The 14,553-nt window shown below is 36.2% G+C and overlaps 1 protein-coding gene across 4 annotated transcripts; it reads right to left on the bottom strand.

Annotated features, from left to right (window-relative positions):
• Positions 1 to 1,591: 1,591 nt before the first annotated feature.
• On the bottom strand, positions 1,592 to 13,833 carry LOC132286891 (uncharacterized). 4 transcript variants are annotated; one of them, XM_059789315.1, is made up of 7 exons: positions 13,557 to 13,830; positions 11,362 to 12,766; positions 11,042 to 11,208; positions 10,634 to 10,885; positions 8,464 to 8,544; positions 3,544 to 4,050; positions 1,592 to 2,319 (listed from the first exon to the last, which is right to left on the bottom strand). In XM_059789315.1, the coding sequence occupies exons 2-7, from the start codon at positions 12,314 to 12,316 to the stop codon at positions 2,263 to 2,265; spliced, it is 2,019 nt and encodes a 672-aa protein (XP_059645298.1). In that variant the 5' UTR covers positions 12,317 to 12,766; positions 13,557 to 13,830; the 3' UTR covers positions 1,592 to 2,262. The 4 variants fall into 4 exon arrangements, 3 of the variants coding, with proteins under 3 accessions (XP_059645298.1, XP_059645297.1, XP_059645296.1); XM_059789314.1 differs by having other exon boundaries at positions 11,042 to 12,766; positions 13,727 to 13,833; XM_059789313.1 differs by having other exon boundaries at positions 11,042 to 12,766.
• Between the last annotated feature and the right edge of the window lie 720 nt (positions 13,834 to 14,553).

The following is a 14,553-nucleotide window of genomic DNA, read 5'->3' as shown; positions in this document are numbered from 1 at the left end:
AATATTTTTTTCAATTATTAGAGAGGCACTGTTATGGTACGACTTCAGGTATGGCTCATGTATGGCGATGAAGGTTGCAATCAGTCCATAATATATATATATATATATATCACGAAATTGAAGAATTAATCCAGCGGGGAAATAAAACACAGTGCAGGATAATACAGTAATTTCACTGTAGAAAATAAAAGAAAAGGCAAAGTGAAAGGTTTAAAAGGAGGAAGAAAAGAAAGGATAGAATGGTAATTGAACAAAGTTGAGGGGGTTAGGAATCAGAGGACGTGATCAGGCGATAAGGACAGGAAGTGGTAACACTTGGGTGCAGCAGCTGTTATGTCGTACAGACCCAAACCGGCAATTTGTCTCTCTCTCTCTCTCTCTACCTTATTGACCTTACTTTCTCTCTCTATATAGGCGGAGCCAGCACAGCACAGCAACAAAGCTGACACGTAAACTCAATGAGCCAATCATCCAACGAGTTACTAAAACTGCTACATATTCCTCATCAGAGGTCACACAATCAACCCTCAAGTCCCACTACTAGTATTGTAAAAATGACAAAATCATAGAAAGCCACGTAGACAAGACGGTTTATATATGTGTGTGTGTGTGTGTACGTCGTATAGAGAGAGAGAAAGCTGGCAATTGATGAGCCTAAGACACTCATCAGTTGGGAGGGGTGGGTGGCTAGAGCCCTAAAACGAATGAGAGGGGTTAAGTTGGCTGGGTGTTCCTCCCTTGGGGCTGGGTGGACACACCTGATATGGATGGGATTGGTATATGTTACTAAATGCATGATAAGTTTGGCATGTGTGGTCATGGCTTGCGACTCACTAGGGTTTTAATTCTTTCCTCTAATGGTTAGTACTAGGATGGCTGTGTTGTTCCACCACCACTAGTCTTCTCCCAACCATATATCACAAACATTATTCTCACTCTACCTATTTCTCTCTCTCTCTCTCTCTCTAAGCATATAATATAAAATAATAAATGCCACCATGGATTAAAAAAATTGGACCACTGCATGTTTGATGATGATGATATCTTGGTGTGTAAAAAGTCAAGTTCAATTAATTTATTTGATATGCACTTGTGTTACTTACAAAGATTGGACACTCTTTGGTTACAACTCAACCAAATCACACCATGCAGCTAACCTCATCCTAAAATGATAATATAAAATAATAATAAATGGCACCATGGATCCTCTCTCTCTCTCTCTCTCTCTCTCTCTCGATATATATATATATATATATCCGGCTTACAAACAAAATCACATCACCGTGTGAACACCACACAGCTAGCTAGCTAGCTAGCTAGCTACATATTGCAGAAACTTTAAAACACTGATTGGGTTTATCCTCCGTATTCAGTTTCCACATTCAATTTATACACCAAAATTTTAAACACCACCCTTGGCCATCTTGTTTGGCCCATGAATTTCAGCAATTAGGTGTTAAGCATCTATAGCGGCAAAGATAATAATAATTAAAATAAAAACATCCAGATTTTAATTAGCAAATTAGAAAATATATAATCCATCCATTAGTTACAAATTAATGATTTCCGGAAATAATTAAACCACGTACAGTTTGTTTTCCTTGAGAAGAATTATTGCGGTAGAATATTAACATATACACATAATATATGGTTAGGAGTATTCCAAAGACATTACAGAATTGAGTTTAGAATCCTTGGATCAACCAGAACTAGATATTGGCCCACAATACAGGTCACGGCCCAGCTCAAGTCCATTTCTCGTTGCCAATTGTTTTAATGCCAACCATGCAAGTTCAGCCCCTTCGTCATTATTAGGCCAGTCCAAGACACAAATGGCTCACTTGAGTTAATTATCGCCATCATCAGGTTTAGATATTAATTACTCCCAATGAGGAAGGGGTGTGTAAAAACGCATGCTTCCTAGAATAACCTTTTGAGTGACAAATTAATTTACCCAATCTCCTACTATAACAGGGGCATCATTGCCTTTAAACAAACAAACAAGTAATGCAGCAGCAACAAACCTATCGGTGCACAACCACCACCGCACTCGAATCAATTTACAGTCCTTCTGGTCCAACTCATCAGTCCTGCTCCTAAAACAATTCCCATTACGCAAGAGACATTTTAAGAACATTATTGGTGATCTACAGTCTTCACTATGTTATGCCGTTTCGAGATGAAATGACCCTGGAAATGTTTACAAGTATGTACACATATAGAATGGAACCATTCGCTTAGGAGGGAAATGATGTACGCATTTCAGCTGCTGATATCAAAATATTTTGGATCTGCCGGAGAGTGGTACTCCATGTTCAACTGCCACCACACAGCAACAAATCCCATTAGCCATATATTCAAGCTAAGGTATTCAATAAGAGATTATTTTCTTTCCCTATAAATTTAACTCACCATAAGAAAAATAAAAATACAAAGACAAAAAGAAAATAGATAACACGCTAATACATCAGCAGCTCTGCTTTAGTTCCTGCAAACTACTGTTCTTGTAGTGATACAAGATTTGACTCCAGGTACAATATATACAGCCACTCGGTAGACATGAATAAAGACTAATAAGTCAGCAGCTCTGCTTTAGTTCCTGCAAACTACAGTTCTCGTAGGGATACAAGATTGACTCCATGTACAGTATATATAATACAGCCACTTGGTTGAGATGAATAATGGAAGGAAGAGGGGAATTTATAAAGGGGTGGGATGTAGGACCTCTCCTTATTTTGAGAGATGCAAGGAGGGAAGGGAAAGGAGGGAGGACCTTTTTCCTCCAAGTCTACCGCATTCCCTCCACTCAAAAGTGGGAGGAAACTGGAAAGTATGAAAGGGTTACCTTTTTGACACTTTCGCCCTTCAAAAAAGACCTTTTTCCTAATATGGAAGAAAAAATGAAAACCACAAAAAACTCCTTCCCTTCTTCCCTCCTTTTCTTCCTACTAAAATGAACAAAATGAGGAAAATACCCTTCCCTTTCCCTACGGCTACCTCTTCCTTTCCTTCCAATTTTCCATCCCTTGAGCCAAATGAAGCCATTAGAAATTTACAAGCCTACCAAGCATGGCAGTAATTCAGACAAAAAATGTAAGAACATGAAAATATGACTGTTATTCACTGAATTGATTACAATACGATGGAGTTTGGTCCGAAACTCCATAAAATCCAGGAAGAAAGGGAAATGGTGATCAAGACAACAATCAAAAATCTAAATGCAGCAAACACTTTCTAAATTACTCCAAATGTGAACACCCAAAAACCATAAAAGATACATGGTTCCAAGAGAGCAAAGCTTCATCTACCAATTTACGTAATCAGAAAATTTCGAATTATATACATATAATCAGTAGCAAAAGGACCTGTGTCCAGATAATGGAGTAATTATATACTAAAAGATAGCTTAGAAAGTCAAATCAGATATTGTAACAAAGATATGAAAATCTACAGAATAAGCAACCTACATTGAAATAGTGTGCATTAATCATGTTCAAAACAGCCTAAACCCATATAATAATATGTGGAATTAATATAACATACCTTCCCCTCGTCAGCATCTGAATGGCGTTGAGGAAACACAACCCTCAAATCGTTGTATAAATAAAATCTCTGCTCTCCTTCAACATCTAAGCTAGTTCCTTGTACAGATTGATGATTGGATTTGCAACTTCTTTCTGATCGCGAACATTTCTTACAGGGTGGGCATAGAAAACGGAGATGAAGAGCATAACGTAGAGCACCAGCACCAGTAGCATTCTCATTGACCTTCGAAAAAGCTTGTTCCAATTTCCTCTCATTTCCATGGCCAATATCAAACAAGCTGAAATGCTTGTCATCAGTCCTTGCACAAGCATTCCTGTTGCTCCCATCCATATTATCCATCAAAGCCGTTGAAACACGTCCTTTAACATTTTGATCAGGATGACTTATCTCTGAGACTGAAGTCACCTTATCTTCATATTTTATGTCAAAGTTTCTCTGCTCTCCACTCACCCATGTAGAAGTTGGGCCAGAAGAAGCTAGGGTGACCTTTTGACGCAAGAATGTCTACTTCAATTCGGGGAAAAAGAAATAAAAATAATCATTAGCTAAATCCAGGTCCACGATCTTATTGCAAGAGTACGATATAATTTTTTTTTTTTTAAAGGTGTATTATAGAAACAAACCAAAAATAAAAATAAAAAAGCAATCTTTATAATGAGCCAAATAAAGATTAAGAATCTCTTTCACGTGTGAAGCAGACACCAAATCCTAAAACACATGGAACCTTGATTTGTTTGTTTTGTAATTTTGTCAATATTGAGCCCAATTACTTTTCCTCGAATTTGTTCTCTGTCATATTCTTTCTCCTTTTTGCAAGTTATGTGGACCTCACACGCTGAAGAGAATCCTCAATCTTAAAATTCCTAAAAGGTTAAAAAATAAAAGTTCCTGATGAAATATAACAAGAGAATAGTTCGTTTTTCTCATTGTACAAAATTTCAGTTGAACTTTACTTAATAGGTTAATGTCAAGGTTCAACTCCCTACAAGCACATTTGAGAAACGAGAATGTGTCAAAAGCTTTTAGTACTATGCAGCTTCATGATCATTGATTTTTATTATTTTCCCGCCCAATTTATGTCCTTACGTTCCCATCAATTTCCACATGAGAGATGTCTAGAAAAGTGGTATAACTAGTTATAGTAGGCATAAATGATGATAAGAAAAAATACTAATTGAGAGTTTTTTATTCATCAGCATTATCATTATAGAAATTGCTAAGAATTGGAAAGTAACTTCCACATGAGGGTCCACTGCCTATATACAAATATATTCTAGTTAAGCTGAAAGAAATCCAAATATTAGATTGCTTCAAGTGAACTTTCACTATGCAAAGACTTCGGCAGGATAAAGATACCATGCAAATCATTTTCATCTTCAAATTTGGGACTCGGGAATAACAGAGTCCATTCTCATAAACACACAATCTAAGGCAAGCTTGCAAAAAAAATATTTATTTTTTTTTTCATTTTATTTTTTTTTGATAAGTTATTTTTTCATTTTATTTGAGTCCATACATTCATGTATTTTAGCACTTGCATGTGCCACCTTCTGCAAAAGAAAGAAAATAAACAATTGCATGCGCACATCCGGTTGGGTGTAAAGAACAATGGAGACGTAGGTTAGATTGTAAATTTGTAACTAATATTGTTGTCAAAAGTCATGTTAGATTGCGTATTAGGAAGCACATCCGTATGCTTATTGAGAACTATTGAAAATTTAATAGAGGAATCAGTGGAGAAAAATCTTTCAGTAATTGATGAGTAATTGATATTGTTTCCTATTATTGAAGATTTGGTGTTACTAGAGGAATCAGTGGAGAAAATCCTTCTTATTTCTTATTTTCTAATTCTTTCCATTCTCATAATTTCTTCTCCTATATAAAGGAGCCTCCACCATTGTATTGTATATGAATTAAGAGAGTATTATAAAAGTGATGAACCCTTTGGCCTCTTTGTGTCGTGAATGTAGGTCATAGTGGTTGAACCACATAATATCTGTGAGTTTTACTTGTTTTATTTATCTCTTTGCTTCCGATTTATACTTTATAACATGGTATCAGAGCCTAATTTCTCTTTCTAAGTTCGGACCCCTATTTTGGGGTATTCCCTTAGCATTTGGAATGTTGCTAAGGGTTTCTCGGTACTATTTGTGACTTGTTTGGACTGCCGGTTTGTTTGGCAGTAATGTTCTTCGACTTTGCCATGTCTCCGGCAATTTTTATTAACTAGTTTGGGTTGCCGGTGTGTTCGGTAGCAATGTCTTCGCCTTTGTCGTGTCTCTGGCAGTTTTTATCGACTTATTTGGGCCGCCGGTGTGTTCGATAGCATTGTCCTCGCCTTTGTCGTATCTCCGGCAATTTTTTGTTGACTAGTTTGGGCTGCCGGTGTGTTCGGTAACATTGTCTTTGTCTTTACAGTGTCTCCGGCAGTTTTTATCAACTTGTTTGGGCTGCCGGTGTGTTCTGTAGCATTGTCCTTGCCTTTGCCGTGTCTCCGGCAGTTTTTTGTTGACTTGTTTGGGCTATCGGTGTGTTCGGTAGCATTGTTCTTCATCTTCTCTTTTCATCATTCACACTTGTTGTTACTCGTCATCTCAATGGCAAGTTGGGCATTCATGCTCCAACTAGAGGGGGAGTATTGAAGATTTAATGAAGGAATCAGTGGAGGACATCTTTTAGTAATTGATGTTGTTTCCTATTATTGAAGATTTGGTGTTACTAGACCTGTCAATGGAGCAGATCCTGATCCAATCCGATTAGTCGGATATGGATCGAACAAAAATCCGATAACCCAATTACGATCTGAATCTGATAATCCGTTAGCCTAACAAATCGGATATGAATTATGCTGATCCGATCCGAATAAATGTATATATATATAAATAATTATATTATTTTTCAATAATTTTACACACACACACACACATATATACATACTCCTATCAAATTTGTATTAGAGGTAACCTAAAAAACCAAAAAAAAAAAAAAAAAAAATCATAATTTTTTATGTATAATAGTGTGGTGTTCTCATTCACATACTAATAAATCTCCTAATATACATACCAATAATATCATACTCTTTATTCATTAACAAAGAGTAAATTTTTTTTTTTCTTTTCCTTTCATATTTTACTTATCTTTTGTTTTATATCTTTTTCTTATAATCATTGTTTTTTTTTAATTCTTTTTTGACATTAATTTATATATTTTTTCTTTTTTTATAAAAAAAACCACATTTTTATCGGATCGGATATTCGTTTATTAACAAATTGGATTCGGATTGGCTTACAAAATATTCGTCGGATTATCAGATCGACTAAAATGCTTATCGGGTTCGGATCGGATCAGTCCTGATCCTGTCCGAATCCGATCCGTTTACAGGGTAGGTGTTACTAGAGGAATCAGTGGAGAAAAATCCTCCTTATTTCCTATTTTCTGATTCTTTCTATTCTCATAATTTCTTCTCCTATATAAAGGAGCCTCCACCATTGTATTGTATATAAATTGAGAGAGTATTATAAAAGTGATGTAGCCCTTTGGGCTCTTTGTGTCGTAGGCCCTAGTAGTTGAACCACATAATATCTGTGTGGTCTACTTGTTTTATTTATCTCTTCACTTCCGATTTATGCTTTACAACATGGTATCAGAGCCTAATTTCTCTTCCTATGTTCGGACCCCTATTTTAGAGTATTCCCTTAGCATCTGAAATGTTGCTAAGGGATTTTTTCGGTGCTATTTGTGACTTGTTTGGGCTGCCGGTTTGTTCGGCACTAATGTTCTTCGCCTTTGTCGTGTCTCCGACAATTTTATTGACTTATTTGGGTTGCCGGTGTGTTCAGTAGCATTATCTTCGCCTTTGCCATGTCTCCGACAGTTTTTATCGATTTGTTTGGGCTGCCGGTGTGTTCGGAAGCATTGTCTTCGCCTTTGCTATATCTCCGACAGTTTTTTGTTGACTTGTTTAGGCTACCGGTGTGTTCGGTAGCATTGTCTTCGTCTTTGCCGTATCTTCAGCAGTTTTTATCAACTTGTTTGGGCTGCCGGTGTGTTCAGTAGCATTGTCCTTGCCTTTGCCGTGTCTTTGGCAGTTTTTTGTTGACTTGTTTGGGCTATCAGTGTGTTCGGTAGCATTGTTCTTCGTCTTCCCTCTTCTCTCTTCATCATTCACACTTGTTGTACTCGTCATCTCAATGGCAAGTTGGGCATTGATGCTCCAACTTGAGGGGGAGTATTGAAGATTTAATGGAGGAATCAGTAGAGGAAAATCTTTTAGTAATTGATGTTGTTTCTTATTATTGAAGATTTGGTGTTACTAGAGGAAACAGTAGAGAAAAATCCTTCTTGTTTCCTATTCTCTAATTCTTTCCATTGTCATAATTTCTTCTCCTATATAAAGGAGCCTCCACCATTGTATTGTATATGAATTGAGAGAGTATTATAAAAGTGATGTAGCCCATTAGGCCTTTGTGTCGTGGATGTAGGCCCTAGTGGTTGAACCACATAATATATGTGTGTTCTACTTGTTTTATTTATTTCTTCACTTCCGATTTATGCTTTACAACAAGAACCATGCAACCTCTGAGGTCTCTGAAATTCTGAACAATCACTTCTCTCTCCCATTAGGCTAATAGTGAAAGATCACAATGTTGCTCTCATAAACTTACCCATGATTACTATACTTAAAAAGTAGACAGGCCTTTTAATTGTACTGATGAATTCATCTCTCTAACACAGTGGACACAAAAGGTTAATGACATGATAAGAAAACTCAGGGAGGTTTGTCATATTTCCCAAACTTGTATCTTCTATCCACTAACAGCAAAACTTTCCAAAAACATTGACAAAAGTGAATGGAATTAATCTAATATCTGAAATCAATATAATTATCAAAGACAATGCGATTTAGTTCCACCTTACCTTGGTACCAGCAGGCATGTCACTTAAGTCATAGTTACAAAAGAATGTGTGAAGTGGTGTCCTCTCCGGGTTGCTCAGAACCTGCAAAAATAAATCCAGTTTGATACTGTTAACAATCTGCAAAAATAAATCCAGTTTGAGATTGTTAACAACCATCTACTCCAAAAGCTTAAGCTGTTAGAGAGGGTGTAACTTAAATATATAAATCCTTCAACAGATACCAAGTGTAAGCCATTTCTTTCAACATATCTGATATCTTCAATAAGTTATGTCATACAATATGAAGTAAAACTATACAACCTTACGGTGTTTCCCCTGACTGACAGTCATTATATATGACACCTATCAACATGACAACAATGTCTGACACTCATAAATGTCTACTACAGTTTACTGGGAAAAACATGCAGAAGTATATAAATGTTTTGCCTCTTTTGTCGAGGAACTTATAACAGATTATTTTTTTTATCCCATTTCGGGTCTCTCTGGTTTTTTGCATGCAAAGACACCTGTACACAGATAAACATGCCCAACACTTGAAAACAAAAATATATGCCTGAAACAGTAGATACAGAAGATAAGGAAATTTTTAGATTAAAAGAAATTTTTTCTAACATCAACTCTGTAGGAACTACCAATGGGCACTAGCCCAGATGGTATGATCTCTCCTAGTCTCTCCTCCCCAAAGAGGAGGTTGAGAGTTCAAGCCCTATTAGGGGCAATATTGTGGGGGTGTGCGCGCTTGCTTGAACTTTCAGGGGGGGAAAAACCGTGTCAAAACAGTTACATTAAGGGATTGCTCAAGGATCTGAATGCAAGCAGTATATTAGACTTAAAGTGAATAGGTTTTATGGATATTAATTTACAACTAGCTTTTTGAATTACCGTCAATTCTTATATAAAATTCAATTAATTAGTTGATTACGTGTCACAATTGCAATCACATAAACAAGTAAAACAATAAATAAAATAAAGCTGAGACAATATTTTTTATGTGATAAAAATCCTAGAAACAGAAGAAAACCAAGGGATCTCGTCCAATCATGAACAATCCACTATGAGAAAAAACTTTACAAATGGTTAATAGTTCTCTCACCCTAGAATCCCTAATTAGCTCTTGACACAAACCGCAGTCAAACTCTCCACTGGAGTCTCCAAACCCTAATCCGCCTCTCCATGAATGTTCATCCTTTTGTTCAAATCTTGAACACTTAATGTGCTCTTTGAAGACAGTCCATTGATTACCTTGTTCTTGGAACACTCAATTACATATCTGGATTGATCTATAGGAAACCCTAGGAATGAGAAACGAAGATTTTCTCTCTCTAAAAAGGGAGTCTCTCTAGATGCTTAGAGTCTTCAATCAAAACCCTAGACAGACTATCAACCACCCACACACACACACACACACACATATATATATATTTCACACAGTAGAGAGGGGGGGGGGACAATACACTCTAACATTGACAGATTACTGATTTGTTCCATATAGACAAGGTCAGAACAAAAATAAATATCAATGGGAAAAGAAATCGAGGAAACACATTCTAGCACAAAAATCCACTAGAAAGTCAAACCAACCAATAGTAGATGAAAATTTTATTCCATAATAGAGTTTCTATAACACATAATAGTGGCCAAATATTTGTTGGGATTCTTTCAAAAACAATCTCAAGAATTGTTAGAAATTAAATTAGTTGTATGTGCAATACTGTAATCTAATCACGATAATATAAGAAGAGTACAGTAACTTTTGAACTAAAAAACTAATGGTAGTTGAAGTCATAATGGTAGTGGAACAGTACAAAAATTAGAGTAGTCAAAATAGGATGCAAAAGGAGGAGACCTGGACAATCTTACCAACTTGTGCTCATCGAAGTTTTAAGGACCTGGATAAACAAGTAGAAAGTGATGCCAAACAAAGGACCACCACAATACCAACTTCCTTGTAACAGAAGCCCAAACAGCAACTGCATATAATGCGAATAGCAACATACCATACCGGTGTCATATTAGAGGTATGGTAACCATATCATGCTATACAATTATATTAAAACTCAGACGTATTTTATATTAAAACTCAGACGTATTTTATACACTAAGGACTGCATGCAGAAGGGCCCAAATGGGAAAAGAAAATTAACTTAAAAATGCAAAAATGCAATACCAGTTGTATACGTCCTTTCACAGGAATGCGCAGACGGCTCCTGGAACTTCGTGAATCATCATTGCTAAGGCTTCTTTCCAAATCCTGGCCTCTCCACTTGTTTGATGACAACTTTCCTGCAAGGTCTATGGATGCATAGTACAGTAAGTAACTACCTCCGTCAACACTGGTTACGGCAAAAGGAAGTTTCTGCGATTTTGGTGAGAAGTTCCCTCCAGTAACACTTAGTACAGCTAGAAAACCATCAATTTTCTGCACAATTAAAAATCAAATACGGCCATCAGACACAACCTCAAAACAAACTAAAGAGTAATTTCTCAATATTTCAAAAAGTTTAAAAAAAAAAAAAAAAAAGACAAGAACAATATACAACAAAAGCTACCTATGTTACATAACATAAATATTAACCTGACCGGATTTTCCAGATGACAACCGACCAGACAATAGGGATTCCTCAAATGAACCAACCAATGACTTCATAACCGGAAAACCCCTTAACCTTCTACCCAGCTTCATGCAATGGGGTGGGGGTACCAAATCTTGAGACCAAGGCCAACCTCTTCCAGTGTTACTTTCTGGGAAAGACAAATGAAACTCTTTGTGTAAAAAATCAATATCTTCCAATGATTTTCTTGTCATAATAAAGTCCTCTTCTTCAGATGCAAAGATATTGTCCGAGAAGTTTTCATCAAGTGGATGTTCCACATTTTTTAAGGTTAAATAATCACCTTCTATCTTTGAGTTCCTGCATACTCCCACAGTTTTCATTCTTTCAGAAAATCTTGGACCAAGAGGTGATAAAGAAAGAGGAGACGAGATCATAGTTTCTGCTGATATGGATATCGCCCTGGTTTGGGATCTTACTTTACTTGATTCTTTCAAAGGATCAAGTCCAGGTGACGATAAACAAGCATGAGACAGTAATTCCTTGTCCTCTAGCAAAGGGCCGTCAGTAAAAAAAATGCTGGCCATTCTACTGTAATCACATAACACATCCTTCTGTTCTGAGCAATTAGCCACAGAACAGACTGGTGTGGTGAAATGATTGCTTCCAATATTTGCTTTCTTATACTCCTGTGCCATTGAAACACTATAACTATCAGTTGAAGCAGGAGAAGCAATCCGAAAATTGCTGCAGCTGATATCTAGAGGATCACCACTAAATTGGTTCAGGGAAAGTATACCATTCAATGGTGACAACAACCGTTTCCTGACTAGTGACCCACTGGATTCTGTTTCATTAACAGTGATACCAACTACAGATGAAGAACAAAGCTGATCAGCTGAAACTCCATCATGCCCATCAAAGAAAGAACCTCTCCTAATAGATTCAAAACCCACAATCCTGGAAACAGGTCTCTCAATGTGCTTGGCACTTTTGGGAGTTAACATATCACCTTTACCCTTACAACCAATTTTCTCATGAACATTGGCTGTAGCATCAGCGGCCTCCTTGTATGAATTGTCTGGAATACTTGCAAGCTCCAAGGAGGTTTTCCTTTGAAAAACTCCTAAAGAAGAGCATAAGGAACCCCCAAACTTTTGACTCGTACTTTCCACATGAATTCCGTCCAAATCACATGTGCTCACACCAGAAAATCGAGGCGGACTGTGCACAAATGTAATCAAAGATCCTGCAACCTCCTCAGCAGTTCCACTGGATGAAACTTGTGGCAAACCCATCACTAAATTTGCAGAGGATCTGGTTTTCTAAAGGACCAAAACGAGTTCCTGTTGACCATGCCCTTTCCTAATATTGCACATTCGCATATCTCTAATCAAAATATCCAAATAAAAGAGGTGCTACTAACATCCATGTTATATACACATGAAACCAAACTTGTTTAATCCTATAAATACCACAAAAACGGGGGAAGAAACCGAAATGCTGCCTAATTTCAGCTAAAATTTCATCAAAAAGCAATTTCCAGATTCAAGGAGAAGCCAGTTCTATATATCTAAGAATGGCCTCGTCACTTCAGCTACCACGATTTCCTTCCAAGAATGCTTTGATAAATTCGGGCACATACTAGAAAGCCAAAAATAATTGACAGGACAAATCTTCTGATCTCCACACCAGCGAGCAATGATGCAAATACAATTCATGGTTTTCAGCAGAATCAATGCAAATGCCTGAAATAAAATTGAAACAATAATAAGCTTTTTGTGAGTTTTTAAGAATCAAACAGAATGTTTGAAAATGTATACTGTATTCACATTTTTTGTTCAAATTGATGGAACGCAGGACTGATCATTCTAGACTCATCAGTTCCCACTTAGTAAAACCAGAGAGCCACAAATATATAGAATTCATTGATACACAAATTAAAACAAAGAGAATAGTGGGTCCTCATAATTTGAAGTAAGCTAAAAAATAAGAGAATATAGTCTGAAAAGAGCAAGAAATTGAATGACAAATCCACATTCATCGTTCAAGACAAGACAGATATGTTCCTCATCTTAGGTCGTCCATGGAAAGCAGTAATGTGATGGGTTTTTGGAGAGAAAAATTAAAAACAAAGAGCAAGATTAGCATTCATCAAACAAAAAACAAACTCGAATCAACCACCGATCTGTACAATCAATGTCCCACCAACAATTTTGAAAATGTAGAGGAATAGTTTCAGCAGCAATCCAAAGCAATTCCTTTTTCCATGAATGGCCGAAACACATATAACACTCAAAATGTAAAATTAAAAAATTAAATAAAAAAAGAAAAGAAAAAAGTAAAGGAGTTACTTGTACGGCACACATTCACCACTCTAAACTTTTGTTGATTCATCCATCATCCACTTACAAAACACAAGTATTATAAATATATATCATCCCCAAATGAAAATAACGAAAAAATACACAAATAAGTGAAGCCCGAATACAAAAATGATGCTTGGATCGTTGAAATTAGGGAAGAAATGAGACGCACCAACGATGGTTCTGAGAGAGAAATTGGATAGATGAATCATATCCGAAGGTGATCTTCCATATAATCTATCAATCTCTAGATCGTATATATAGTTATACTGATCGATTAAAGTTTTAAGAATGAATAATCTTCAACAATAAAACAATTAAAGAAAAAGAGAATTTTAATACAATTTTCTTCTTTTGCGTCTCTTGGGAAATGGTGGTGGTTGTGTTTTCTTTGCGGTTCTTCGGAAGCCCATGCTCTCTGTGTCTCTTTTCTTCCTCTCCTTTTTATCTCCCCATCCCCCACACTGTAATTTTTATAATTTCTTTTTATTTACGGAGTAGTATTTTTTTAATCGCAATACAATTACAATCACCATTTACAACCAGAAGTACTAAAAAAACATAATGCCACGTCGCCACCGCACGTTATTTTTTCGTTCCCTTATTTTCCTTCTATAATGAATTATTAATTAATGAAAATTAAAAATATATATCTCATGGCACACATTTCGTGATATTTATATCTCAAAAATCAACTTTAAGACACTAATTTTTTTCAACTATAAATCTTTTTGTACAATTTCCTTCCGAACAATATTCTTACCAAATACATTATAATAACAAAATAACTCAAATGGTTGTAGTCCATTTCTCAAATAAGAGATTTGAAAGATTTGATGTTTGAGTGTCAATGATGTATCCTTTGGTGATGTTTCTATTTCTTATTTAGGGTAAGTGCAAAATAAAAATTTGATATATAGAATTTATGTAAAATTAGTTTCTATTTTTTTTTAAATGTACATGTTAATTCATAAAATTAAAAAAAGTTACAAATAAGCCCATCTGATCACTTTTTGACAAAAATTAAATATGAAAACCCTATTTTACCCTTTTGATTCCCATTTTGCCCCTCACCCACATGTGCATGTAACCCCTTATATGGCTTGGCTCGGTTGGTACTGGCTGAATAGCTCGGCTGGCCAGAGATGTGACCGGATTCTTGCCGAAAA

Source organism: Cornus florida, unplaced genomic scaffold (genome assembly GCF_030987335.1).
Source record: "Cornus florida cultivar Cherokee Brave unplaced genomic scaffold, ASM3098733v1 CherokeeBrave_3.0.0_Hap2_Chr11, whole genome shotgun sequence".
Classification (NCBI taxonomy): domain Eukaryota; kingdom Viridiplantae; phylum Streptophyta; class Magnoliopsida; order Cornales; family Cornaceae; genus Cornus; species Cornus florida.
Note: the sequence above shows the minus strand (reverse complement) of the source record. Positions and strands in the feature narration are given on the sequence as shown.

Bases quoted from the DNA above. Each gene is read 5' to 3' on its own strand.
- LOC132286891 (XM_059789314.1), bottom strand. From the start codon at position 12,316: ATGGGTTTGCCACAAGTTTCATCCAGTGGAACTGCTGAGGAGGTTGCA. The intron at 8,545-10,633 runs GTATTGCATTTT...TTATTTTTGCAG, and splicing joins TGAAAGGACGTATACAACTG to GTTCTGAGCAACCCGGAGAG. The intron at 4,051-8,463 runs GTAAGGTGGAAC...GAATTGAAGTAG, and splicing joins ACATGCCTGCTGGTACCAAG to ACATTCTTGCGTCAAAAGGT.